Below are 26,569 nucleotides of genomic sequence, written 5' to 3' on the forward strand. Positions count from 1 at the left end.
TGAAGTTTGTATAAATACATAAAAATAAATTTTAAGGAAAATAGTTTTTTTTTTAATTTTGTTGAGAACAGAATTAAGGAAAAACCAGTTCCTCTGCACAGAACTATGCCAGCTAGTTATAATGGCGCTCTCCGCACGTCGTAATTCCGTCTTTATTCTCCCTTCAAACCGCTCTCTCTCCTCTCTCCTCTCTCCTCTGTTTGTGTGTGTGCGTGTAAGAGAGAGAAAAGGAGAGAGTTTATAGGAGAACAACAAACAAACAAACAAACAAACGACAGAATGCCGCTCGGAGGGACGACGGAGAAATGCAAGGCATGCGAGAAGACAGTGTACCCGATGGACCAGCTGACCCCCGACGGCGGCACCTATCACAAGTCCTGCTTCAAGTGCCACCACTGCAAAGGAACCCTCCAGGTCCTGCTCCTCATATTCGCACTTACACTACTCCCTTTCTATGATCTGTTTTCTTCGCGGTGTCATGGTTTATACAGGCAATGCAGATGAAAATAATATGCCTCATATAGATATCCTACAGCCATGATTATGATAATGTCTATTTGACCCTACTTTTGTTTTCTGGCTTTCGATCCCATAATAGATGCTGTAGTTTTTCTATCGAAAAATTGCAAACCACGAAAAGCAGCAAGATTGTACTATACAGTGGACCAGTGGACAAGTGCACTAAATAGTCAGGCCAAACACGCCCTATCTCCATTATATTAGCTTGTTCCATCTTTTTTGTCAACATATCAAGTAGTAAGATTGCATTTCTTAAGAATTCCAAAACAAGTGTGTCCATCCCTTGAACAGGATTAACTAAGCCATGATATAGAAGTTCTTGATGTTCCTAAAAGAGTTGAAACATTGGAGCATGAGAGTACACATTGAAGAGTACGAGAATGGCAAAAAGTAGAAACTCAAAGCAGGTCATTTGTCCAACTTCAATGCTGATTGATGTATATTTTGTCAGCTTGGTAGTTATTATTCTTTCGAAGGTGAGTTGTACTGTATGCCTCACTTTGAACAGCTCTTCAAGGAAACTGGCAGCTTCTAGAAGAGGTTTCGCTCGCGTGAGACGCCATCTCTGAGATCTTGTGAATTGTGCTTAACTAAGCTTTTAGTAAATGGTATCACTTTTTTTCGCTTATATGCTTTGCTCTTCTGCAGATTCAAAGCCAGGTCCGGAGCTGGTAAGTTCAATGATTACTTTTTCAGCTTCTTGTTACTCAGATTTTACCCCTTTTTTCCCGTTAAAGACGTATATTTCAAACTAAATAATGATTAGTTCCCTATTTGGACTTCAGACTAGGCCTCCAAGCAAAGCGGCCAGCATGTTTTCCGGCACACAGGACAAATGTGTCACTTGCAGCAAAACAGTATATCCTCTTGAGAAGGTTTATTGATCAATACACTGCTCGCTTACCGGTTTTGTCACAGCCCGCGACCCCCCGCCTATTTGGCCGAGGTCCCAGCGCCGCCGACATCGCCGAATGGACAGGGTTTCCCCTGTACTACGGACAAAGTCTTTCCTGTATGTTCAAGGCAACGCAATCAATACAATACGAGAGTTCCAATCAGAAACTGATATCAATCAAGATTGCATAATGGAAGGTATCAAACAACATAAATACATTCTAAGTTATTACACTCATTCACATTCATTGGCTATTCTTTATTCTCAATTGCCTTAACTTCCAAATCCTGTACGTTCAAGGCAACGGGGGGTCGCGGGCTGTGACAGGTTTACTATAACTAAGTGCATGTTTCAGCTAGTTTGCTCATGCTGCAGCTTTGTTAGTTATTCCGTGCTCTCATCCTGGTTTCTCTCCTTTTTGTCGTCAAAAATCTAATGATTTCAATCCTGATAATTTTAGCAGCGTGTTGTTTTCATCATTCTCTTTTCTTTCATTTACATCAACCACACGTATCTGTTAAATTTTGCTGCAATTCCTAAGAAGCTGGTAACATGTTGACGATTCTATAGTATCCTATTCTGCAAACGCCACTTCTCCCAGCTTTTCATGGAGAAGGGGAACTACAGCTATCTCACCAAGAGCGCTTCTATGAAATGTACCACATCGCTTCCCCCAGATCTCTGATATTGTTGTTGTGGTTGCTGGTGCCGTTGCGGTCATTGTTGTTTGTTTGTTTTTGGTGTTACCAAAGCTGTATTGGATTTTTTTTTTTTTTTTTTTTCTGCTGTTCAAGAACAAGGTTTTTATGTCTTTATTAGTAGTGTTTTGGTACTTAATTTGTATTCATTTGTACTTCATTCGTAAACATTTGTGCTACAAGAATCTTTAGGCTGCACTTAATAGGACGTGGTGAATGTTCCTTTTGTCTCTTGGGTTGTTCAATTGCTCGTGTTCGACGCCATTTTCTATTATATATCTGTTCACAACTACATGTTATCACTCATAAGGTGCCAGAAAGGTGATCAATTTCTTCTCAGCAATCCAAAATATTTGAAATTTCATCCCTTCTTCCTGAAAAGAAATTTTGAAGTCCTGTCACACAACTCTTCCGATTGTCGCGATATTTTTGTAAGGATATTTTCTGCAGTTTGGTGATTAAGGATGGAAAAGGTATAGATTAGAAGTAGCCTATAAAGAAAATTTAGCTTTCCTACGCCCAAAGCGCACGACTATGGTTTTAATTCACGAGTAATTGAGCTTTAGACAATATGTAAAGCTTATGCCATTGAAAAGGGAACATGCAAAATGAGATAGAATCTTTTATAGCTTCTTTCTCATTTGTCGAATACTAAATATCTCAAAATAACAAAGTGACACAGCGATCGTTTTAATCTTCACCCTCCATATATTAATGTGTATTCCTACTGAAATAAGAAAAAAAATGTAACACCGTTGCATCAGTTTCATTAATTAATCATTTAACACAAGCGGCACCCTCTAACTTAGACACATGGCAAGTAAAAACGAATAATAACAATATATATAAGGCATAGCATTTGCTATATCCTCTATTAGGTTATTTAATTTAATATGAGAAAAAAATCTTAATTTCTTTCTAAATGATAAGCACGTATTTGTTTTATCACTTGACAGGATCACAAGATCTTATGGCCGTCCCAAGTTACTTATTCCCAAGTCCAAATATGGCATTCCTGTTAGAGGACCTCCATCACTTGATGAAAAGCAGAGAGAAACCATTTTAAGGGGGAAAAAAAGAAAAGAAAAGAAAAGAAAGAAAATAGAGAGAAATTTTAGCCACTAACTATATATAAATTGTAATTGTAATCATATATAACTCTGCCGAGAGAGAGAGAGAGAGAGAGAGAGAGAGAGATTGTTAAACACCATTTAATCACGTCCTATTTCCCGGGCTTTTCTCTCCCTCGCCCATTCTGTCTCTCTTTCTTTCTTTGGGTACCTCTGGCGATGGGAAGCATTGCTGGGCCCACTCCGGCGGCCGCCACCGCCAGCTTCAATCCAATAGCCTCCGGCCCGATGAGGCGGCGGGCGTCCGACTACTCCGGCGATCTCGAAAGACCTTTCCAACCATCGGAGAATGACGACACGGTTGATGCTGTGGCTGACGATCATCACCCGACCACTGCGCCACCACCAGGAAAGAGGCCGCCGCTCTGTAAAGATAAGAGGTTTTCGGATAGCTTTACGACAACGAGGACGGCAATTCTTGTTCTCCTTTCTTTCGCGGCGATGATGGGCTTCTTGGGGTCTTGTTGGATTGAACACTTGGACAGCGAGAGTGGAAGACATGTACCTCATGAGGCACGGAGAAGAGGCGCGGCGCTGGGGTTGACGGAGGAGACACTGCCAAGCCTGGTGCAGCGATCGGACCCGCCGGTTCGTGAAATTTGAAAGATTCTGCTCATCTTTATATAATTCTCAACTTCCTTTAGATGGCCTGCACTTAAAACTTTGTCATTTTTTATAGAAGCTATGTTAACGGATTTTTCTCACATTAACAACTGATATTTATTGTTAACAAAACTGACAATTCTGTCAACTAGAAACAAATTGAGCAATTGAATCTAGCGAAATAATGAAAGAGTTTACAATGAAAGAGTTTACAATGATCGACGAACAGCTAAGAGAGGGTGAATTAAAAAACAAATAATTGGCTAATTTCAACGATACAATTCATTTTAAACTTGCTAGTTTTTCCCAAAACGAAGGGAAATCCTTTTTTTTCTCTCCGGCATGCCAAATCAGCGCCGCCGCTGGAAGATCATGCCATCTGATTCCGCGAGCCGGTTAAACATGAATTGGGGATCTCATGTATATGTGCAGATAAAAAAAAACATTGGCAATTAAATCTTTTGAAACCACAACAAAGTCTGATCCTCTAATCGCATATATATACACCAAAAAAAGTGAATTTGATACATCAATGTCTACTATTACTATACAAGAACAAATAATAACGTCAAATATAGAATATTGGCAAATGGCACTTTAACCAAGCTTATTAATGACAAATAAGCACAAGTAAATGCTTCACTTGAAATGGGTTATATACTACGAGTGAGAATCCTAATCATCACACAAATCACCAAGTAAAAAAATGGTTGCATGTAAGAAAGGTCGTCCATGTTATGCATATTCAACTTCAATTGATTCTATACACAAAACAAATGCTGGTCGTCGAGTGTTGACATTGACAACCAAATTTTGTAATAGTTCCATCAATGAAGATCTCTTTATTTCGAGATCTACAGGTCCCTAAGATATGGATGAAACCAAGCAACGAAGGCTACAGACAATGCATCGAACACCCAAAAAATAGACACAGTAATTTCTCAGAGCTTCTATTTTTTCTTAAATACATTCCCTCCAGAGTTAATAGCAGTTTCTGACTCCAAATGCGTTCTTTTCTTATTCATGTTGGTTATAGAATCAAACAATGCAACAGATGGCTATCTCCTTATTCACGCTAATGGTGGGTTAAACCAGATGAGGATGGGAGTATGTATGCATTTCTATTGCATTTCCACAATTTAAATGCACCTCTTTTTATTAAGCATGCAAAAATTTCACATACATTTTCTTACAAAACTTGCAGATAAGTGACATGGTTGCAGTGGCTAAGATAATGAATGCCACTCTGGTAGTTCCCACCCTTGATCATGATTCATTCTGGACAGATCCAAGGTATTTAAAATCCTCTGTATTTGAAATAGTTTTGACAGTTAGGAAAGAGGAAAAAAGCACAAGACTTATCTAGCCAAAATTATGCAGTGACTTCAAAGATATTTTTGACATGAAGCACTTCATAGAAGTTCTAAGAGATGACATTGTGATTGTAGAATCCCTTCCACCTTCTCATGTGAGAATTTTGCCTTATTATAGAGCACCTACCTCTTGGTCCAAGGTAAGCATCTAAAACCCATTTGAATTACTTTGCTAGAACTATGATTCAAGAGGCTTTTCATGGGTCGAGCAATCTCTCTCTCTCTCTCTCTCTCTCTCTCTCTCTCTCTCTCTCTCTCTCTACAGGCTTCTTACTACAAAGATTTCGCAAAAACTTTGAAGAAATACAGAGCAGTGAAGTTTACCCATACAGATTCCCGTCTTGCTAACAACGGCCTTCCTCCTTCAATTCAGCAGCTTCGGTGTCGTGCAAACTATATAGCGCTTAGATACACGAAAGATATTGAAGAACGTGGAAAGAAACTAGTTAATAAATTAAGGAACGGGACTAACAATTATATAGCACTTCATTTAAGGTAATAGATCAGAATAAGTAGTTATCATGCCCCAAAAGGTACCTCAAAGTGGGGTTGATGAATCGGATTATCATCTACATTGTGGGGTACCTTCGAGGGCACCCATAACACTACTCCGTCGAAAAAATGGTGTAAAGTTCTTTCTTTTTATACCGTTTTTTATATGTTGTAGATATGAGAAGGACATGCTCGCCTTTACCGGTTGCAATCACAACCTAACAACTCAAGAGGCAAATGACTTGAGAAGAATGCGGTACAGGGTAAAGCATTGGAAGTCAAAGGAAATTAACAGCAAAGAGAAGAGACTACAAGGAGGTTGTCCCATGACTCCTCATGAAGCTGCTATTTTCCTTAAAGCTATGGGCTATCCTCCCACAACAAACATCTATATTGTGGCAGGTGAAATTTATGGTGTCAACAGCATGAGTACACTGAGGGCAGAATACCCAAACATATATACACACCATAATTTGGCAGATGCTGTAGATTTAGAGCCACTTGAATTGTACCAAAACCGGCTCGCTGCTCTCGACTACATTGTGGCCCTCAATAGTGATGTTTTTGTGTACACCTATGATGGAAATATGGCTAAAGCTGTGAAGGGCCACAGAATGTTCGAAGGATTCCGTAAAACTATAAATCCTGACAGGTAATATTGATAGCATATTAGATTGCTTAAACTGCTTTGATTTTAGATGGCTGAAACTTGCTGTATTCAAAATATCTCTACAGGCGAATGCTTGTGAGGCTAATTGACAAGATGGATGGAGGTGCGATAAGTTGGGAGGAATTTAAAAGAAAAGTGACGAAGTACCATGAGAAGAGGCTTGGAGGTCCATATGAGAGAAAATCTGAAGGAAATCGAAGGCATGGAGAGTACTTTTATGCAAATCCTCTTCCTGGTTGCTTGTGCAAAAATCTCACAGCAGTCAGTAGCAAAGTTTCGCTCTTATGAGGAAAATAAACGTTGTATAGGCAATAGACAAGATATACAACAACATATAGAATTTTCTTCCACATTTTTGCAACATCCCCCAATAGTATCATGTAAGGAAACTGAATTGGATTACACCAATAGATTACAAATGTATAGAGTTTTTCCTTTTTCGCCCAAATCAATTAATTGAGTGAATATTTCCGTTTTCTCTAACATCGGCATATGACAGATGACATAAGTCATGTACTAGGAAAATCTAGTCATTATGAAATAAATCCTTCTATATAATTATCTAAGTGAGTAACTTTAACATAGAAGAACAGTGAGAAATGCAAATATAAAGGATCAGCCTTCAAGAACGAAAACAAAACACTTCGTGACAATAGATAAATAGCACGTTTTTCTAGAAGATTTGCACAATATATGCGAGTCAATGCAAGAACAGCATAGGTGCAGGTTGTGTAAAAAAAAAATAATATATAGAGAACATGAATAGTAAGATGATTAAACCAGAACAGGAAAAGTAACTTCACTACCTCCAAAGGTTCCAAATAATGCTCTTTGCAAATGTTTCTCGGTAAAAGTTTGTCATGTGAATTGATTCTTTGTGTAGTATCATAGATATAATTAGCCTAGCGAGATTACTGGGATTCATTCGTACTGTCAGACAATGTCATATGCAAAAACTTGAGATGAGCTTTAACAGAACCGTCAAAGTAGGCTAATCACAGTTTGTGGATGATGCCAATCACTCCTAGCCAGCTTGATAAGAAACAAGTACAGAAATTAAAGAGATGAATAGGCATGTAATTGAAAAAAGAAATAATCAAGATATCATCCCATTAAAAGAGGGAAAGAAATGCTTTCATGTTATTCTAAATGCAATCGATACAGATCTGGACTAACTATTGCTAAATCAAGATAACATGAAGCCTAATGGCGCACCAGAGCCCAAAAGTTTAAAAAGCATGTTCAACAAAGAGAGCCACTTAAGCAACTCCTCAAACATCAAAATAATTCTTCTGGAATGTTTTACACACGTTAAAGAATCTGCAAGATCATACCTGCAAAAACCCCCAGTCCTCATCAACACCCCTTGAAAATCAACTGGGAATAAAGCGCCGTCTCACTTCAGCAAGGCTCAAGTCTCCAGCACTACACAGCCCTTGTTCCAATACCATATATTCTCTAACAATCAGAAATTATCAATCTCTAACATATATATCTGTAGCCAAGATGTCACCACATTGAGGGCACATAAACTTGCTCTTTCAAATTCTGAGTGGCACTCTCAGTTGGGAATCCTCTTACTGCACCAATCGTCCACTGAGAAATAATCCCCGCTGCCACAGCAAATCGAAGCTGCCTTTCCAAAATGTCTTGATCCTCATACATATCCAAATGGGTAGTCAACTTCCTAATTATTGCAGCCACAACAGCATCCCCCGAACTGGTCCGATCACACGTGAATGGAGTAATCAACACGTCCTCTGTCCCGACCACCGCACCATCAAACTTGGGCGTGTAGTAATGAATTCTAAGCGTTCCGTCAGTCACAAAAAGTATCTTTATCTTATCATGCCAAAGGGGAGCAATCTCTTCCCTCAAATAATGGTAATAATCCCTCATCCTCTTTGTTTGCTCATAAGATTCTGCGTAGTATTGAGGTGTGTAATTCCGTTTCTTCTCGTAATATTCCTCGTCTAAGAGGAACTCGAGCTCCTGCCTTGAGACCTCAATAATTTCAGCCTCATTCCACGCCTTTTTAATCACTTCCCAAGTTTCTTCTTTCGACTTCCATAGTGGTAATGGCAAGTTTAGATCGAAAAACACTTTGCTTCCGAACTTTTTCGATAACTGAATGGCCCTGAATAGTGGGGGATGCATTGAAGAAGTTAAGAGTACTTCAGAGTTGAAGTGCAAGATCCTAGCCTGCAAATTTAAGATGAATTACAGTTCAAACCTATCTCCTTCATCCGCATAGAGTATAGAATTCAACGGTGAAGACTTATACCTCTTTGAGAACAGCAACATCTACATCGGATTTCACAAACGAATCCTCGGCACAGCCTTTAACAGTCTCAGCCACCAATCTCTTCCCCTTCCCATCTTCCTGATCTCGGAACCCTAATCTCATGTAGGAAGCCGCGGTCTTAACATTCTTATCGATCTTCACGGCGCGGGTTTGCACCTTCTCCAAGTTCATGCGGTAGACGAGATCGTTGCCGAGGTCGTCGTCGCCGACCTTCCCCATGAAGGCGGCGCGGCCGCCGAGGCGCACGTGCGAGACTGCGACGTTGGAGGGCGAGCCGCCGGGGGCTCGCGCGAACTCCGGCGGGCTCCACTGGAGCTGCTTCCACGAGGAGTACTGGTCGGGGTGCATCTGGCGCTTTGAGATTCGGACGGTGGGGACGAATTCCCGCTGCGCAGCACCGAAGCAGCAGATCAACGGCGGAGATTCGTAGGGGAAGTCGATCCCGTCGTCGAACTCGTCGTCGTCGCCTTCCTCCTTTCCTTCTTCTTTCGATCTCTCTGCTTTGGGTTCTTCGGGTTCCTGTGGGTTCTTCTTCGACCGTCGGGTTCTTTTGGCGGGAGATGGGGATGAGGGGACCGTATCTGCGGTCGACGACTTCTTTCGACCTCGGCGGGTGGGTTTGGGGGGTGCCGGAGCTTCGCTTTCGCCATTAATGGAGGCTTTCGAGCTCTGGATTCGAAGGGGCTTTGAGGGTAAGAGTAGGAGAGATCTGCAGGGTTTGGGATCGTAGATGCGGGTTCGTAAGGAGGGTAGGGGGAGGGGGAAGGGGAAGGAGTTGCAAGTGTGGAGAGAAGCCATGGCTTCTACTCGTCCTCAGTGTGCTCGCTATCCCCTCGAAGCGTTTTTGGCTCGAGAATCCTTTCCGCTCCTATCTCTTATCCTGGTTACAGTGTTTTACAGCTGCAAAATCAAAGTCGGCGACGAAACAATTTTAGTTGCTGAAAACGGCTCCATGTTTACGTGCAATGGCGACTTCCGCTAGATCTAAATGGGTGGGGACTAGCTGGGGCCAGCTCTCTAAACGATGCCCACGGAAAGTCGGCGACGAAACAGTTTTAGTCAGTGCAAACGGCTCCGTGTTTACGCGAATGGCGACTTCTGTTAGATCTGCGTGGGTGGGGAGTAACTGGGCCCAGGTCTCTAAACAAAGCCAACAGGTCCGCAAAAATTAGGCTCTGAATCCTTAATCTAGACCCCGGAGCGGCCCAAAGTCCAAAACTTTTTGAGCGTGGTGCGTGCGCGTTTCATGCATCTACGTATAGAAATATATATACTCTTTTATAATATACAAATTACTATTTATTTTATTGCAGTTACGTCCGTATTTATGTATTTATATTTTCTATATAGTATAAAAGTGGGCCAAGTGTGGCTCGATAGATACCAAGTGTTGAGCTTGGGTTTAGGCCGGCCCTTTTTTTTAACTAAATTCCAGCCCACAGCTTCAAATTATATTGGGCTGGCCATGGATTTCGAATAATCACCGCTTAAAGCTCTACGTCCTATGGGTGCCAACGTACGACGGTTCATAAGAACAAATAGTCCAAAAATCCTGTACAGAGTACTTTACAGAATCTGTGCTGGCGTTGAATAACTGAAGTTAGCGCCCTGATTGTGCAGCTGCAGGCTTTTTGTTAGATTTGTAATAACTTTAGTAACCTGGCACGCCAGGCATCTAATTTGCTTTTGCTCGCATTGGAGCGTTTGGTGAGCTTATATGTCTACCGCTGTGAAAAATAACGAACAAAACCCTGGCAGGCCGGCTCTTTTAAGCCATTGCTCTGTGTTTCCACTTGGTTTACTTGCTCTTTTGCCCCAATAAATTTGATTCTATATAGCATCATTTTATGTAACTAAATTTATTATTCAAATAAATAAAGTAGAAGCGCGTTATTTTTTTAAATAAAAGAAATACAAATAAATTATAGTTAGCGGATGGTAAGTATTTCCTAAACAATTTAGAGTCAAACAAGCCGCTGTACACCCTTTTAGCATCAGGTTAGCGAGATATTAGAATATGCATGGCTCATGTCACGTGATAAATATAATACTCCGCAAGCGATAGGAACTTTTTTACTTTCAAACATTTTGAAATGATGCTCGTTACCAATTATTTTCACAACCATACAGAGTATAAATCCCTCGTCATCACATCTGGAGCATCAAAACTATAAACGCTAACTCACATACGCCTAAGAAAACACACAACATGAAGTCTCTACGATTTTTTCACAACGCAACAACCATATAATTCGGTTAGAGAAGTAACACCGCTACTAATTTCACTCCACCGGTATCATAACTTCATTGGTCCTCAGAGGCGGTAGAGTCCACGGGGGATTATACCTCGCGAGAAGAAACTCCCCGGTAATCTTATACCCATCCCTCTCCAAGCTCTTCTTCAAACTCTCCACCTTCTCCGCCACCACCTTCTCCGTCGCTACGCCGCTAAACCTCGCCACAGCGTACTTCCTCTCCGCCTCCTCCCTCACCACCACCCTCTCGTCCAACGGCCGCGGCGCCTCCGCCGCCGCCCGGTACTTCGCCGGTAAAATGAACTGCATCGTCACCGCCTCGCCGCCGCCGCCGCCGCCGCCGGAGGTGATGACCGGCGCCGTCATGGCGATCTTCTCCGCTGCTGCGGAGGTCTTGGTGACGACGGGGGCGGTCATGGCGATCTTCTCGGGCTTGGCGTTGCGGGGCGCGCCGAGGGCGCCGATGTAGTCGGCGAGGATGCGGAAGCCCCCGTCGCGGTCGCCGCCGAGGGCGGAGGGGGAGTAGGTGACCTCGGCGACGACGGAGGGGGCGTACTTGCGGATCTCGTAGTCGGGGCACGCGTGGATGAGCTCGTACTTGGGCGTCTCCACCGTAATCTTCCCCAGCACTAGACCCATCTCGTCCCGATCGCGCCCTTGGGATTTTGGGGGTGGTTTGCGTGTGGGGGTTTTGGGATTAATATAACTAGTAGCATAAATAAATAGTTGGGTTGGATTGGATTAGTGGCGGAGGGAGCAGGGATGGAGTGTGGCGTGGGTTGATCCACGGATGCGCAACCTGGTTCGCGGAATAGGTTCGTTTGAACATTGACCCAGAGTTGGGCAGCTTGGGAGTTTCACGGAACTTCTAATGCAGCAGCTTCTCGTCTAGCTTGAGCAACAATTCACCCGATTTGGACCGATACGATTTTGTGTCCTGTGCCGCTGTAGGCCCAATTTAACAGGCCAGAAGAAGCCCAAACTATTCAATTACTAATGGCTTAACGGGCTTTCATTTCTCAAAGCCCGGCCAACAATGGCCCACTGTCCATAAGGGCTTGACACTTTGAACTCGGCGAGTCGCGGCTCACAATTTCTCTGCATATATTCCCTCGACTCGCCTTCACGCCTTTCTCCTTCGCCTCCTCCCATCTCTCATTCGCCTCCCCGTATCCACGCTCTTTCCTCTTCACCTCTCTCTTTCTCTGTCCGAGACCGTTTCCCTCTCTTACCAATCCAAGCTTCGTATACGGTCGCTCCTTTGCTTCCAATTCCTCTCCCCAAACCCTAGGCCGGTACTCGTCTCGCTCCCGGTCTAGGGTTTAAGCTTGTTCCCTATCTCGAATTCTCCGCTATTCAGGTACTGTCCGGAGCTAAATCCTCGATGGTTGAGGTATGGATCCTTAATTCTGCTTGTGCTTCATTTTGTCTTTGGTGGAGGAGATGGCTTCGTCGATGGCTTCGATCTCATTCTACTCATTGTTGATTTTTCCAGTTTTTTTGCTTCTTTTACTTTATCATTTTGTTAGTATTGATGTTTCGTGAAATCCGCGATGTTGGTAGGGCTTGTTGCGTTTTAGTGTTTCGCGGCTGTGTGAGAGGCTGCTGGTAGTGTATTAGCCCTTCCGCTGGTTCTGATGTCGTTAGTAGAATTATTAATCCGCCTCGATACTAAACCCCAGATCCGTGATTTTACAGCTTTTCGTGCAATTGATCTAACTTTGCCATTTGTGGTTGTTTGTGGAGGGTATTCTGTGGATTGCTTTGTTCAACTGTTTTTAATGTGGAAATGTGGATGCGGATTGTAATTTTCTGTAATAGTTGGGTGCAGAGGTTGCAAATTTGCATTATTTTATGCTTTCTTGTTTGTTATCTATCTTACATGCTTGTGAAGGACATTTGTTCAGTTCTTATGCTTTTTTTTTCCTGAATTAAATTTTATTTCTGAATTTACTGCAAATTCTTTTGAGCTATTAATTTCCTTGCTCTATTATTTCTTATTCTGTACAATTTCTTCAGCATTAGTTAGCAATTTACTTACAATTTTTTTTTAAAAAAGAAAGCAATTTACTTTATCTGTGGCTAACTTGTGGGAAAAATCTCTTAGTATGAGTCCTTGTTGATACAGGTCTCCTGCAAATATTAAGTGAAGTTTAGTTGGGGAGTCTAGAGCACCATGGGTTTTGATAATGAGTGTATTGTGAATATTCAATCACTTCCTGGTGAATATTTCTGCCCTGTATGTCGGACGCTCGTATATCCTCATGAAGCCTTGCAATCTCAGTGCACCCATCTGTACTGCAAACCTTGCTTGGCTTATATAGTGGCTACTACCCAGGCTTGCCCTTATGATGGCTACCTTGTGACTGAAGCTGATTCAAAGGTATGAATATGCCAGTGTATTGGACTCTGTTTTCTGTTTCTGAGTGTCAGCATTTTTTATTTGAAAGTGTTATTCTATATGCGCAGCCTCTGATGGAATCGAACAAGTCGCTTGGTGAAACCGTGGGCAAAGTAGCTGTTCACTGCCTCTACTACAGAAGTGGTTGCCAATGGCAAGGGACTTTGACTGACTGTATCACACATTGTACTGGATGTAGCTTTGGAAACTCTCCTGTTGTTTGCAACCGATGCGGGACTCAGATTGTTCACCGCCAAGTACAAGAGCATGCACAGATTTGTCCTGTAAGTCATAAAAAAAAAAAACTTCGATGAGGTGCAATATAGTGAAGGCCTTGACAACTCTAATCTCACTCTATGATGAATTTGGTGTAGGGTTTGCAACCTCAGGCACAACAAGCAGAGGTCACTCAGACTCAGGTTTCAACTGTTGTAACTCAAGGAACAGCACAAGAACAACCAAAGGCTGGTTCAACACCTCCTGCTTCAGCCGTGGCAACAACAACAGTAGCTTCAACTGCCATTCCAACTGCTGCAGCAGCAGGTGCCTCGGGCTCTGTTCCTGCATCATCTGCATCTGCTTCTGCTTCAGCAGCAGTAGCAGCAGCTCCTGCTGCTGTCCCAGTAGCAACTCCTGCTGCTTCTGTTCAGGGCCAAAGCCAGTCTGGAGCAGTTGCCTATCCTCAAGCTGCTGCTCAGGCTCCTGCTGAGCAGTGGTACCAGCAGCAGTACCAGCAATACTACCAGCAGTACCCCGGATATAATCCTTACCAGCAGTATCAACAGTATGGCCAGTACCTGCAAGCCTATCAACAATACATGCAGCCTCAAATGCAGGTTGCTCCCCAAGCACAGCCGCAACCTTTTCAACCTCATATGCAACAACATGCCCAGCCCCAACCTCAGCTGCAGCCCAATCCACAACCCCTGCAACAGCTTCCGCCTACGCAGCCTCAGGCCCAAGCAGTCCCTCAATTGCAGCCACAACCGCAGACTCATCCCCATTCCCAAGCCCCACATATTCAGGCGCAGCAACCTCACGTACCTCCCACACAATTACCAGCACCTCTGCCATCTCATCCACAAGTGGCTGGGCAGCAATTTGGCCAGCCAGTGCCCCAACCACTCCAACCGCAAACTCAGCCTCATCCCCAAGTACAACCACTACCACAGCAGGTTCAACCTTTGCCTACCCAACAACATCCACAACTGCCACCTCAGCCACTTGCCCAACCTCCAATGCAGGGTCATCCAACCCCACACCCTCCAGCTCTGCTCCAACAGCCACATCCACAGGCTCATCCGACTACTCAGCCTCATCCTCACCCCCAGCCCCAGCTCATTCCACAGGCACAGCCGCAGCATCCTGCTGTTCGTGCGGTAACAGGGCATCAATCTTATCCTCAGCCTCAGCCAGCCCATCCGGTTCCACCAGGTGGCCCTTACCAACGCCCCCCAATGCATATTCCTCCTCAGCACCAGGGCATTCCTCCTCAACAACATCCTCAATTTGCCGCCCAGCAGCTTCCTCCTCAGGCACGCCCTCCCCAAAGCCAATTTCCCATGCCAGTCCAACAACAGCAGCCAGCTATGCTGCCTTCACAAGGACCTCATGCAAATATTCAGCCACCCCATCAGCAGCCTCATCATCCTGTTGGTCATCATGCTCCACCGGTGCAACAGCATCCTGGTATGCATCCACAAGTGTTTCCTCCACAGCTTGGTCAGCCATACCAGCAGGGGATGGTGCCATCGCAGCCGCCAATACATGCCCAACAACCTGTGCGTCCTCAGGGCCCTCCATATATGCAGCAGCATGCCCTGGCTCAACCATATGCACAGCAGAATGCACCTCCGCAAGGTCATGGTTTGCCTTCCCTTCAACCTCAGGCAGCGGCTGCTCGTCCTGCTGTGATAATGAACCATGGCATGTCACAACAGTCATTCCAACATTCTCCGGGTGCCTTGGGCAGGCACCCACCACCTGGTGTTACAAATCAACAGTCCCCAATGGGGAACTCCTCTGTGGGGCAGGGCTCTCTAGTGCCTGTGACCCCCACATCAGAGTCAGGAAAATCAGACAAAGCTGGAAACATTCCTTTGATAGAGAATGAAATGGTTTCAAAACATGCTGAAGGCGCTGAAGCAAGTGATCCTAATCTTGCTCGTAACTTGGAGGCTGCAATAGATAAAAAATCAAGCGGAGAGGATAAAGAGCAGGAATCCAATATAGAGCGTAATGATACTTCAGAGTGGATGCAGGGTAATGTGAAAGTCTCTGAATCTGATAATGCTGGGACATTGGGTGTTAAGCCTGTAGTGAAGGAAGAGGTTGCTGACTCACCTCATGAGGTAACTGCTACTTCATATCTTTCAAAGGATGTCATGGGGAACAAAGAAAATATTTTAGAAGGTAAATTTAATGAAAAAGCTGATCCACATGCTGTGGGGGAGGATGCACAAGCTCCAACTCCTGGTGGGTCAGCTCAGAAAACAGAGGATATTGCTAGCAACATGCAGGTTCCCCAACAGATGCAGCAGCCATCCAGCGATAATATTGTACTTCCACAGGAAGTATCATATCTCCAGCCCGGTTATCATGATGGTCCTCCACCCCAGTATGCTCGCCATGGCCCTGGGCCTGACATGGCCCGAGGAATGGCACCGGCAGGACCAATTCCTTCTCAGGAGAGATATCCTCCTCCACCGCAAGTTCCTTTTGGACACCCTTCAAATATGCCGAACCCAGCTCAAAGGCCACCTGGACCACCACATCCTGGCCCCTATCACATGCAAGGGCCCCGACCAGAAATGGTGCCAAATCAAACAAGACCTCCTGGAAGTAATATTCCCGAAACTTTTCCTCATCAGGTGCAAGCATCACAAGGACAGCCACCATATGGTTCGTTTCACTCTGATGGACTGGTAAGGGCTCCAGGCCAGGTGCAAGGACAAGGTCAAATTCTTATGCCCGTGCCTCACGGTGGAGGCGTAAGACCTTATGGTGAAGGTATGGCCCATCCACCAGTGGGCGGGCCACCACCTCCACCTGTAATGTTTGATGCACCCAGAGGGCCACCTTTTCGCCCTGAAGATCAGGTGGGTCGACTGTACCCTTCTAATGCTCTGGAAGAAGAAGCATATGCTGCTAGGAGGCCTGGGTTTTTTGATGGCACGCATCCTGAACCGCCTTTCATCCAGCCAGGCATGAATAAAGTAAATGGGGTGCCTGATAAAGGGCCACTTGCTGGTGGGATGCATGGTTCTGGTTTTCCAGATGAAAGGTTCAAGGGGGCAGCAGATGAACATCTTAGGCCTTTTCCAGTGGATCCGGCTAGACGGAATGTAAATCGGAGGGAGTTTGAAGAAGATCTGAAGCAATTCCCTCGGCCAGCACATTTGGATAATGAAAGTTCGCCAAATTTTGACAGTTATATCTCACCGAGGTCTTTAGATAGGGGGCACGAACAGTTTGGTCCTATGAGGCCATTACATCCTAAACATTCTGGTACTTCTTTCCCTGCTGGGGTTTCTGGTTCAGAACCACACCACATGGATTTTGGAGAAAGGCATAGAGCAGTAGGCTTTCAGGAAGATTTTGGGAGGAAGCCTGATCCTTCTGAATTTAATCGGAATCGCATGGATGGTCTGCCACCTTTAAGAAGTCCTGGTGGAGAATTTGGTGGCCTCCCACCTAGTAGGTTTGGATTTGGTAATCAATCACGGCTGAATGACTTTGATGTCAGAGAGCCGCGCGGATTTGGTGAAAGATCAAAGGCTTTTAATCATCCATCTGATTCAGCAAGCAGTATGTTCCATGATGGTAAGACTTACTATACATCCCGCCTTAAGCTTTGGTGCTTTGCCAGGTCATATCGCTTAGGTATTTCTAATACTACTTTAATCTTTCAGGAAATAGAAGAAACAGTCTTGATGGTTCAGATGTTCTTCACCCGCCCTTCCACCCAGGTGACTCATTTGGTTCTCGGAATTTTCCTAGTACATTACGGGATGGAGATCGATTTCATGGGAGTGAGCCAACCGGCTTTGGAGGGTATAACAACATATCAGGGCGCATGCGCGCAGGTGATCCAGGTTTTGTCGGTAACTATTCACGACATGGTTTTTCTAATGAAGCTGGACCATTCAATCCGGTGAGTGATTCGTGATACCATGTCTCTTTCTATTTAAAACAGAATAAAGTTTCTTTTATTCTGCATGTATAGATTCGTTATTGAGATTATTGCAAGCATGTGCTTTTCCTGTCTGTCTCTCTGCCGGTTATGTGACCTATCATCACTTTTTAGGACATATATGACCATCCGAGGAAGAGAAACCCCGGGAGCATGGGTTGGTGCCGGATATGCAGGATTGACTGTGAAACTGTCGAGGGTCTAGACATGCATTCACAGACAAGGGAGCATCAGAAGATGGCAATGGATATGGTTTTGAGCATTAAGCAAGAGGTTGCAAAGAAGCAAAAGTTGTAAGTTTATTTCTCTTTAACTCATAAACTGTCTTATTTCCACGTTATAAATTAAATGATATCATGCCATTTGGCTGCAATTTTCTCTTTGCTTCAGGACTTCAGATGATGCGAATAAATCTAGGAAGGGGAATTTCGAGAATCATGGGAATGGGCCATAAGCTGTTTAAATGACTCTGAGGTACTCTGAGGTATATGCATAGCAGAGATGTTATTTCCTTATCGCTTATTAGCTGAAGCTGCAACTTTATCGCTGGTGCATTTATGGATTGATTTACTTATGTTACCAGGTTGGTATGAAAACTGTGGAAACGGCTCTTCCGAACTGTAGCTTTTGTGGGTTGAAGCCAAACTAGTTTCAAAATTTTGAGTTATTGTGCAAAACTACATATTTGGATGTCTTTTGTTGTCGTAGCTGCGCAGGTGTTGTCTCCAGCGGCGTTCTACTGAATTACGTGCATTAGATGGTTACACCTTAACTTGCTTTATTCTTCTCTTGTAGGAGTATCACTAAAATTTCTTCTCTTAGTTTTGTTGAATTTGCATATTGATGACTGTGATCCTGTCTTCTTTATGTGCTGTCTAAAAATTTCATATATCTGCATTAGCATTTTGTAGATCTTTGTGGATTGATGTCCCTCTTTTGAGTATTTTTCCATAGAGAATGGTGGATCATTGCAGCAGATATTTTATGGCCTTATAATTTTACAAATTGAGATTTTTTCAATTGATAGTTGTGGCATTGATTGCCAGTTTGCTGTAATTTTCTCTTCATTGTGTACATTTGTGTTGTAAGTGTTTTTTTTTTTTCCTCTGAATGACAAAACTGGACCTTGTATTTTTTTTTTTCACATGAAGCATCTACCCTTTTTTAGGCATCTATATGATGAGAATGCTGCATTCTGCTGTAGGTTTCCATCTCCTAGTTTCAGTAGTGAATATTGTCTCGGCTGCTAATTAGTTTGATTCTTTCAAGAACTAGTAACCAAGTAGAGCCCTATGCCCTCTTTGAAGGTTTAGATCTCTTTATGGAAGGGGTTAGGACTTGTCCAATTACTACTCTCGGCCAAATTGCTGGATCAGTGTATTTTGCAAAGAAAAGACATTCACTTGTAAAAAGAAATGCTTTCTTCACTGTGCCATTACCAACAAATTGTCTTTTATCTCAATCATTTGAAGTCGTGGCTGGAGAAGGTGATTTCATTAGGGCCAATTCATGAGGGCTGTAGGGCAGACTTTTTGAATGGGGATTACTAAAGATTGCAAATTATCAGCTTATTGAACCAAGAGCATTGTATCAAGCTGATTGGCCAGCTCTGTAAGTTTGATGATGCGGTCCTGGGTTGGCACATGACTTCTTGTAATTTTCTTGGACCTAATTTTTTTATGAGACTGCTTGAAAATCACATCCTATTCATTGTTAGAACTTTTTTAAAAAAAATTATGTAAATGGTCTAATAGTACTAGACATGAAGAAGTATGAAATTTACTATCATATAATATGGGTGTCCTTGTCTGTTTACTAGAATGTTCATAGCCTTTCAAAAACACAGTCACCTAAGTTAGTTCCATTTTTGATAACTTGTACGTGTTCGTAAGTGTTTGTGATACAGTTTGTTTGAGCAAGTTGTCACTGCCCTTTTTGAACTAAATAGTTGACCAAAGTCCAAACTAGGTATACAAGTACTTTCTGTTGGATAGAAGGATAATTCTTGACTAGGAAGTCCTTCTAACAAGATTGTATTGTAATTGAAAATTATAAAATATTTGGTAACTACATGATAACAGACATACGGATATAGCTATTCATTTTCTTTCTTTTCGCTCTTTGAAAGTTAGCATCTGTGGATGAAGACACCTATTGTTTGCTTGGCTTGTTACCCAATTAGGCTATCAAGTGTCATTCAGCATCTGGGTCAATAGCTTGCACTTGTCAAAATCAACTTGTAATTAGTTTCTGAGAATGCATATTCATAGACTTTCTTGTTCTTTTGGAAAGGGATGAACAACTTTTTGGAAAGGAATGAACAAGTCTCTCTCTCAATCTCTCCTCCTACCTCTCACCCTCATCATTCATTTACAATGTAAGGTTGCAATATGAGTTGTTTGATTGTTGCATTTGCCTTCTGACTATGGACTACTGAGATGATTTCTCATAAAATGGTTGTCTGACATGGTAGCCTCCACTTCGGATAAAATAGGATGACTCTTGGCAGAATGAAGTTAGTAGACATTGTTCTATTAAAAGAATGTTGGACATTCCAAAGTTGACAGAATAGGATAAAAATTTAGATATCATACTTTTGATTGACTCTATGTATATGGTTTTAGTGGTAAGCAAAAGCCACAAATATGATTATGTTTGAATAACAATAATTTTTGTCAACACAGTTAAGCGACATTTGCTATAGGCAATTTCTTTGAACATTTCAATAGATTCGCAGGGAACACCCAAAGAAACCAAAATGTATAGGCCATATTGAAGAACATAATGTCTAAAATCATAGCCATAGTGCCAAAGAAAGAGACCTAGATCAGTAATTATGAATCTTAGGATCATCCTTATGAATTATTTCTCTTTGGATTCTTGTGCCTGCCAGAAAAGAACATACTAGTAGGTTAGCCTATCAGACATTAGTAGAGAAAATTCAGACGAGTTAAGATCTCCAAAATTACGCTTGCTTCTTACTGAATTTATTGCGTTATTTCCATCAATCAGGCTTTTCCTTTCATACATTATGAAAGGCATGTAAGTACTTCCTTTTGATGAATCACCATTCTTGTTGGGTGGATTTTATGAAAGATATAAGTTCATCACAGGATTGGTTCTGAACTTCGATTAGATCTAGCAGAGATTTTCTAGGTTGGAAAAGAACTGTCATTCAGAAAACAATTATTTGCTCGGTAGCTGGCTAATTAGTAAAGTATTTTTTGTCAAATGCTTGACCATCTTTTAGTTTCTTGAAATTAGTGATAGTGATGACAATTTTACAGTAGGGCACTTTTTTTGCATGGACTTACTCCCATTGTTTGCACTGTTCACTATACAATAAACTGATTTTTTTTTATTTTTTGAATTGTATTTCTCTTTTTTGTTTAGTTGCAAAGCAGACCTAAGAATTTTTAGAGAAATACCTGCAGAGAGTCCCAATTTCACGCTACATGGTTACTTAAGGTAAGAAAATATCCATCTTGTGCTTCTTTGAAATAATTTTATAAACTATAACAACTTGTAAAATAGGTGGCATGATCAGAAAAAGTTTGCCTTTCGGTCATTGCCTACTTCTTTATAAAGTCACCAGCTGCATTTTCTATTTTGATCTTTGTATATTTATCTGAGACAATTGGGCTCACATGATTTAAATAGATTTACTTGTTGTTGATAGTCCTGATAAAGTCTCTTGAGGCTTCAATTTGTCAGTTTGTTCCTTAGATTTGGGAGAGATGATGTGGGGATTAATTGAAATTTGATGTTTAATGCCTTTCAAATAGCATAAATCATATATAACACCTGTTAAAGAAGGTCACGCAGTTTAGCTGTTGTTGCTTCTGAACTCATACTGAATGGGGTAGCAGATAGTTAATATGAATATTAAGTTGACTTGTATAGATTATTAGTCGGTATAAGGTTCTAACTATCAAAAGTAGCAACCATAAAAAGATGGTAAAATCAGTTTTGAAGAGGAATAAAAGTCTCAGTGGAGGAGGATTAAGAGAGAGATCAAGAGGATACCATGAACGAGTGGAAATGAATGAGGTACATATAAGAGATGAACTGGTTAAGAGAGATTCTGTAGTACAGATATGAAGCGTGCTTTTAACTTGTCAATGTTTTCTACAGATTTCCTAAGATTAGCCCTGTTTATTATCTAGATACCTAAATGTAAATAAGAAAATATAGATGCTCAAACCCTGAACGATACCTATGCTTAAAGTTTTTTTTTTTTAAAAAAAAAAGGAGTAAAAGCCTGTAGGCATTTCATTAGTAAGTGGAGCTTGAATACATAATATAGTTTTGGGGAAAGAAATTAAGCACTATCCACATATAGAATATAAGGGGAAATATAAAACTCCAAAACCAAAATAGGTTTAGTTAACACATATGCATAAAGATTAAAGACTCATTTTTCTTAAGCAGGATTTGAATCTGTTAAGCAGATGCCGGTGTCCTATTTGGAGAATCTTTTGCGTTCTAAGCTTACAATATTTTATAATCTTGTGGTAATCATGTATACCACCGGAATATGAGAATATAACCAAAATATGAAAGAACATACGCATGGTGATCATATCAGGTGGCCTGTATTATTACCGGAGCTATTTAACGTAACTGTTTTATGTTATGAGTATGTGACTTGATTTAAATTATCAACTAGATTGCTGTTAGCATTTTAATTTTATACATTTATCCAACCAGTACAAAACTTCTGATACCACAAAACAACATTCCTTATCATCTTTGCTTGTGATAGTCTTTAGCTTATATAAATCCCTAGCCTGTTCCATATTCTTACATGCACAAAAAAGATTAGAAATTTAAAGAGAGGAAGAGTTATGCCCAATCAAGTTGTATCTGTGTTTTCTTCAAAGATCTCTGTAGTAGATTAGCATAAAAGAAAAACCAGCTTGTTTTCTTGGCCTACTGAACAATCAAGTATCCTGGCTTGTTTGGCCATTAGCATATCCCAACTGAGAATTTTAGTATGATTGCATATATTGGTAATGATATGTTGATTTGGTGATGGAACCCTGTTTAATATTTTTGTTGACTGAATGTTATGTGTTTTCAATACAAAATTAGATTTTATTTTCTCTTTGGCTTCTGTCTCCAAATTTAGCAAACCACAGATCATAATGGTTTTAGTAGAGCTTTAAACATATAAGTGAGAATTTGAGTGACATGAACCTGTGGAAAATTACGTTACTCTGCATCATCGTCAATGCCTTGCTGAAAAGGTCTTATAGCTGCCTTGACCTTCCAAGTAATTATACTATCGCTCAAAAGTTGAGCAGCAAGACGTGTGCCTCTTTCCAGCACATTGTTCTCAAATAATGTCTTTGTCCTCCCTGTTGGTTCTTGTGTTTAATCAAATGTCTATGGCTCTAAATAGAAGACAAAAGGATGAATTATATTTATTTATGTTTAGTCTGGCGTGGCTTTTAAGTAGTTTTAATTAAAGTAGGTAGAAATCGTCCCAAGTTTTTTCCCTACTGACCATCGAAGTCCCTGTTAATCTTCCTTTTATATAAATCTTATATTTATCGATACTACAGTGATATGTTCTTTAATAGTCCAAAACCTTTTGGTAGGTTATGCGAGTTTGTGCTAAGTTGAGATTATTATAACATACTGTAATTGAAAATAAATTCCTTCTGTATAATGTACTTAATCGTATCTTTCTTAACTGGTTTCCATTTGATGCCCAGGTCATTTTCCATCTATTCATCTGAACTAGGTTTTTGTTTTTAAGAGGAATACATACTCAAAAAGTTTCTTATGTGGCAGTAGGCAATCATAAATCTTTTCTTTTCAGGCTACTTTTTGGTGCTGATCGTGGTATCTCCTTGAAATAAGGTCAGCTGCATAGTTCTTTTAGGGCCTTCCATTACTTCTCATTGGTTATTTCCAAACTTACGGTGCTCAGTTTAGATATTCTATATAATGTACACTTTACGTATTAATATTTTGTTTTTCCTTCGATTGGAATGTCATTTAAACACGAGTACTTCCCTTCAACTTAATGACCGTTAATCAATAGGTATTTCTTCATCACCTTATATTCTTAATGAATCTTTAACTTTCGTTGTTCTCAAAGTTCTGTCTTCTCACAAATTTAAAACTAATGGCATGCTAATCAGTAGGTATGCCACATTATTGTAAGTTCTTAATGAGTTTGTGCCTTTCGTTGTGCTATAAATTTCCATATTTCTTGAAAATTAAAATCTTAGCTGTCAAGATGTATGACAAACTATGCTCCATCAAACTTTGTTGTTACAGTTAGTTTTAGCCTCTCATCTTGCATGATTTGCTTGATTTGGCCTTAGTTTTGTAGACTTAGACTTTTGTGTTGTGCTTTTCTTCTGCATTCTCAGTTATACTGTTACTAGGTATAATCTCTCAATCCCAAAGATTTTAAATGTGTAGTCTATCAAAGATAGTATCAAGTCATCAAAGTCTTTTCTATTGATTGATTTTTTTTTTTCTTGAGTCCAAAAGTTGGTGCCAATATCACTAGATATCTGGAATTCCTGTTAGAAAAAGTCAATTTAATGGGGCAGTTGCATTGGACCCAATCGAGATATCTGCCTCATCCATTCAGATCTAGTTTTTAGTTAACTAGATTGGTAGTTTTGATAGTCTATTAATTTCACAAGATTTAGTCACTATTTATTTGGTTCAACCTAATACCAGAATAATATTGAGCTAATATTATTCTTTAGATGTATAGCTTTATGTTACAGAGAAGATGAAAATAGTTTCTACGTCATGAGGTCTTCAATGAACATTAGATGTTGGAATTAACTGCTGTGGTTTTCTTGTCTGACTAGTGCTACTGGAAAGAACAAAGTCTAAATCTTGTTGTTAACGGCCAAAGATTGACATGAACTTGAATATTGTGGCAATAGCCTAGAGCTTGTTTTGCCCTTTACGATTTTTTGGTAAACTGGTTTTCTATGCATTTACTCCTCTGTTTTAACTTTCATTGTGGTGTTGATGTAATTTGAATTATTTCTGTCTGTTCTTTCGACTTTGTTTGTTTAAGATGCTGCTTTGTATTACTGTATTTTATCAGTTCTGTGCTTGGTAACATCATTGCTTAACATGTTTGATGAGGTTGGACAATATTCTGGTCCTTATCTTAGAGGCGGCGAAAGTCATGTATGTTTAGAGATTTTAGATACTAATGTCTTTACACAGACCTATCTATTGGACAAGGCCTGAAAACATACTGAGACTAGAAAACAGAGAACAAATCTTAAACTTTGTGCGAAAGCATTTCTTCGGTTTTAGAACATTGTATCTGAGCTTCACCATTGAACAATTAAGATTTAGGTCTTTCTAAGTTAAACTGGTTCGTCTCCATCAGTGCTCGAAATTGTTTTTGACTAGTTTTTGCATTCTGTGGTAAGTTACAAGTTCAGGAGTTGTTGGCTAGGAAGCACAGCCTCTTTGTGGGAAATAATAATGCTATCGATGTCGTAAACGGTTGTCTCAAATGCAGGCTGTTATGATGTCTTCGCTTTGATAGACATTAATGTTAGCATACAGGGGGGACAATAATGGAAGGGACACATGTTCTAGAAATCTTTGGCCCTTCCGCAAATTATCTAGTAAGAACAAAATGAAGTGTCTCTGGCGTTTTGCAGTTTCTTGTGGTAGTCTAACTGTGAACCTTTTGAATTTAGGTTAGACGACAGAAGCAGCATGTACTGATGATGTAGTGCCATATGATTTTCTTATTTTATTAGAATCAATAGATACAAATTCTGGGTAAACATTGTGGGTGACAATTTTTCGAGTCCAAGGCCCTGCACAGCTCTTTTTATCTTTGAAGCTGACTATAAAATAGGTGGAACTAGGAATCAGGATAATTAGCTATATAAACTTCTTCCGTAAGATGCCATGCCACCAAAAAATGAAAGAAAAATACAGCTGATGAACTGGTTTTTATTTTTATTTTTTTTCGTAAGACCATTTTACTAATATAGTATCATATGGTTAGTTCCGGTTAACAACTATCCTAGGTTAGCTCCATGTTCGTATTGGTCTCATACATCTTGATTCTTTATTAAGTTCCTCTTCCAATACTTATATTTCTATATGTATCTAACCACTGTTTTTTGGTGATATATCTGTTTGACGTTTAACCCATCTTCTTTCCTGTTTTGTTTTGTTTTTTAGTTTTTTTTTTCATTTTTTTGGTCTTTCTTGGAGTATCAGTGACGCTTGGTATCCTTGCACTTCAAGGGTACCACCGGTGAAGAAAAATAATGGGGAACATAGTTGAGTGAGATGCTTTTCCGTTCTCTTTTGTTAATTGTTTCCTTAATTTCCTAGAGTGTTAGGCAAATGAGATACATGGATGATAGATACATGGATGATGTTGATCCATCCAATCTCTAGAGGAAGATGTTACTTTCGCCGTGAGAATTTTTGTTGGATGTAAAGCACGTTTTGTATTATGAAAATATTTTATTTAAACATTTTGATAATGCTGCATAGTTTTTATTTATATTCCTGTCACCACGTGACTCTACACTTAGTAGAGGGCATAGGAAGCTTATTGGAGGCGACGAAATCAAAATCATCTTGAGATTTCCTATTGGCATTTACTGCACTCATGGTCATGATCTGCCTAGAGCTGCTTCTCCATACCCATATTTGATGAGGATGTGAGTTAACAAGAATTTGCGAACATAATGTCCTACCGGCTCAAGTTTTAGAGTGACAATCCTGTTATCAAAATCTTGACGATATTGTTAGTGCTGCACGACGCTAACTCTCAATTTCGGTGAAAAATGTGTGCAGAAGATCCAACCGTGTATAGATTTTGTCTGCAAAAGTTAACGGCTAGCCACGGCCGATAATGCCTGTGGCCTCCGCATATAATGATTGTTTGGCAATTGGTTGCTCTCTCTGCTATGACGTTTAACTACTCTTCTACTGCAATTTTAAAGGTGAGTAAACTGTGCTCATAAGCAGATTTTATGTTATTTTTAAAATAGGTAAATATGTAGCCAT

At 40.9% G+C, this 26,569-nt stretch overlaps 5 protein-coding genes across 11 annotated transcripts; 3 read left to right on the forward strand and 2 right to left on the reverse strand.

Annotated features, from left to right (window-relative positions):
- On the forward strand, window positions 280–1,403 carry LOC109728320 (LIM domain-containing protein PLIM2a-like). Its single transcript, XM_020258706.1, has 4 exons — window positions 280–414; window positions 971–995; window positions 1,168–1,190; window positions 1,305–1,403. Exons 1-4 carry the CDS (start codon window positions 280–282, stop codon window positions 1,401–1,403), a joined length of 282 nt encoding a protein of 93 aa, XP_020114295.1.
- LOC109728102 (fructokinase-like 1, chloroplastic) lies at window positions 3,024–9,579 on the reverse strand. Of its 3 annotated transcripts, none has more exons than XR_002220914.1 (3): window positions 8,665–9,579; window positions 7,715–8,582; window positions 3,024–3,891 (listed from the first exon to the last, which is right to left on the reverse strand). XR_002220914.1 is itself a non-coding variant. In XM_020258405.1 (2 exons), the coding sequence occupies exons 1-2, from the start codon at window positions 9,481–9,483 to the stop codon at window positions 7,890–7,892; spliced, it is 1,512 nt and encodes a 503-aa protein (XP_020113994.1). In that variant the 5' UTR covers window positions 9,484–9,579; the 3' UTR covers window positions 7,461–7,889. The 3 variants fall into 3 exon arrangements, 1 of the variants encoding a protein (XP_020113994.1); XR_002220915.1 differs by having other exon boundaries at window positions 3,024–3,903; XM_020258405.1 differs by lacking the exon at window positions 3,024–3,891 and having other exon boundaries at window positions 7,461–8,582.
- On the forward strand, window positions 3,402–6,863 carry LOC109728321 (uncharacterized protein At1g04910-like). The gene is made up of 8 exons (XM_020258707.1): window positions 3,402–3,830; window positions 4,706–4,778; window positions 4,882–4,952; window positions 5,050–5,138; window positions 5,226–5,358; window positions 5,484–5,713; window positions 5,886–6,362; window positions 6,446–6,863. The coding sequence occupies exons 1-8, from the start codon at window positions 3,402–3,404 to the stop codon at window positions 6,666–6,668; spliced, it is 1,725 nt and encodes a 574-aa protein (XP_020114296.1). The 3' UTR covers window positions 6,669–6,863.
- On the reverse strand, window positions 10,722–11,648 carry LOC109727841 (heme-binding-like protein At3g10130, chloroplastic). The gene has a single exon (XM_020258043.1). It carries the CDS (start codon window positions 11,577–11,579, stop codon window positions 10,968–10,970), a length of 612 nt encoding a protein of 203 aa, XP_020113632.1. The 5' UTR covers window positions 11,580–11,648; the 3' UTR covers window positions 10,722–10,967.
- On the forward strand, window positions 12,049–26,040 carry LOC109728070 (trithorax group protein osa-like). Of its 5 annotated transcripts, XR_002220905.1 has the most exons (11): window positions 12,049–12,333; window positions 13,069–13,323; window positions 13,410–13,625; window positions 13,716–17,163; window positions 17,253–17,494; window positions 17,648–17,826; window positions 17,924–18,017; window positions 18,117–18,293; window positions 19,826–19,910; window positions 20,927–21,001; window positions 23,361–26,040. XR_002220905.1 is itself a non-coding variant. In XM_020258354.1 (8 exons), the coding sequence occupies exons 2-7, from the start codon at window positions 13,117–13,119 to the stop codon at window positions 17,985–17,987; spliced, it is 4,356 nt and encodes a 1,451-aa protein (XP_020113943.1). In that variant the 5' UTR covers window positions 12,049–12,333; window positions 13,069–13,116; the 3' UTR covers window positions 17,988–18,017; window positions 18,117–18,677. The 5 variants fall into 5 exon arrangements, 3 of the variants coding, with proteins under 3 accessions (XP_020113943.1, XP_020113945.1, XP_020113944.1); XR_002220906.1 differs by lacking the exon at window positions 19,826–19,910; XM_020258354.1 differs by lacking the exons at window positions 19,826–19,910; window positions 20,927–21,001; window positions 23,361–26,040 and having other exon boundaries at window positions 18,117–18,677.

This window comes from Ananas comosus, linkage group 23 (genome assembly GCF_001540865.1).
Source record: "Ananas comosus cultivar F153 linkage group 23, ASM154086v1, whole genome shotgun sequence".
Classification (NCBI taxonomy): domain Eukaryota; kingdom Viridiplantae; phylum Streptophyta; class Magnoliopsida; order Poales; family Bromeliaceae; genus Ananas; species Ananas comosus.

Coding starts and splice junctions, on each gene's coding strand:
- LOC109728320 (XM_020258706.1), top strand. CDS start 280: ATGCCGCTCGGAGGGACGACGGAGAAATGCAAGGCATGCGAGAAGACA. Junction 996..1,167: donor TAGTTATTATTCTTTCGAAG/GTGAGTTGTACT, acceptor GCTCTTCTGCAG/ATTCAAAGCCAGGTCCGGAG. Junction 1,191..1,304: donor CAAAGCCAGGTCCGGAGCTG/GTAAGTTCAATG, acceptor TTTGGACTTCAG/ACTAGGCCTCCAAGCAAAGC.
- LOC109728321 (XM_020258707.1), top strand. CDS start 3,402: ATGGGAAGCATTGCTGGGCCCACTCCGGCGGCCGCCACCGCCAGCTTC. Junction 3,831..4,705: donor TGCAGCGATCGGACCCGCCG/GTTCGTGAAATT, acceptor CGAGATCTACAG/GTCCCTAAGATATGGATGAA. Junction 5,139..5,225: donor TCATTCTGGACAGATCCAAG/GTATTTAAAATC, acceptor AAAATTATGCAG/TGACTTCAAAGATATTTTTG.
- LOC109727841 (XM_020258043.1), bottom strand. CDS start 11,579: ATGGGTCTAGTGCTGGGGAAGATTACGGTGGAGACGCCCAAGTACGAG.
- LOC109728102 (XM_020258405.1), bottom strand. CDS start 9,483: ATGGCTTCTCTCCACACTTGCAACTCCTTCCCCTTCCCCCTCCCCCTA. Junction 8,583..8,664: donor ATGTTGCTGTTCTCAAAGAG/GTATAAGTCTTC, acceptor TTAAATTTGCAG/GCTAGGATCTTGCACTTCAA.
- LOC109728070 (XM_020258354.1), top strand. CDS start 13,117: ATGGGTTTTGATAATGAGTGTATTGTGAATATTCAATCACTTCCTGGT. Junction 17,164..17,252: donor AAGCAGTATGTTCCATGATG/GTAAGACTTACT, acceptor TTAATCTTTCAG/GAAATAGAAGAAACAGTCTT. Junction 17,495..17,647: donor AAGCTGGACCATTCAATCCG/GTGAGTGATTCG, acceptor ATCACTTTTTAG/GACATATATGACCATCCGAG.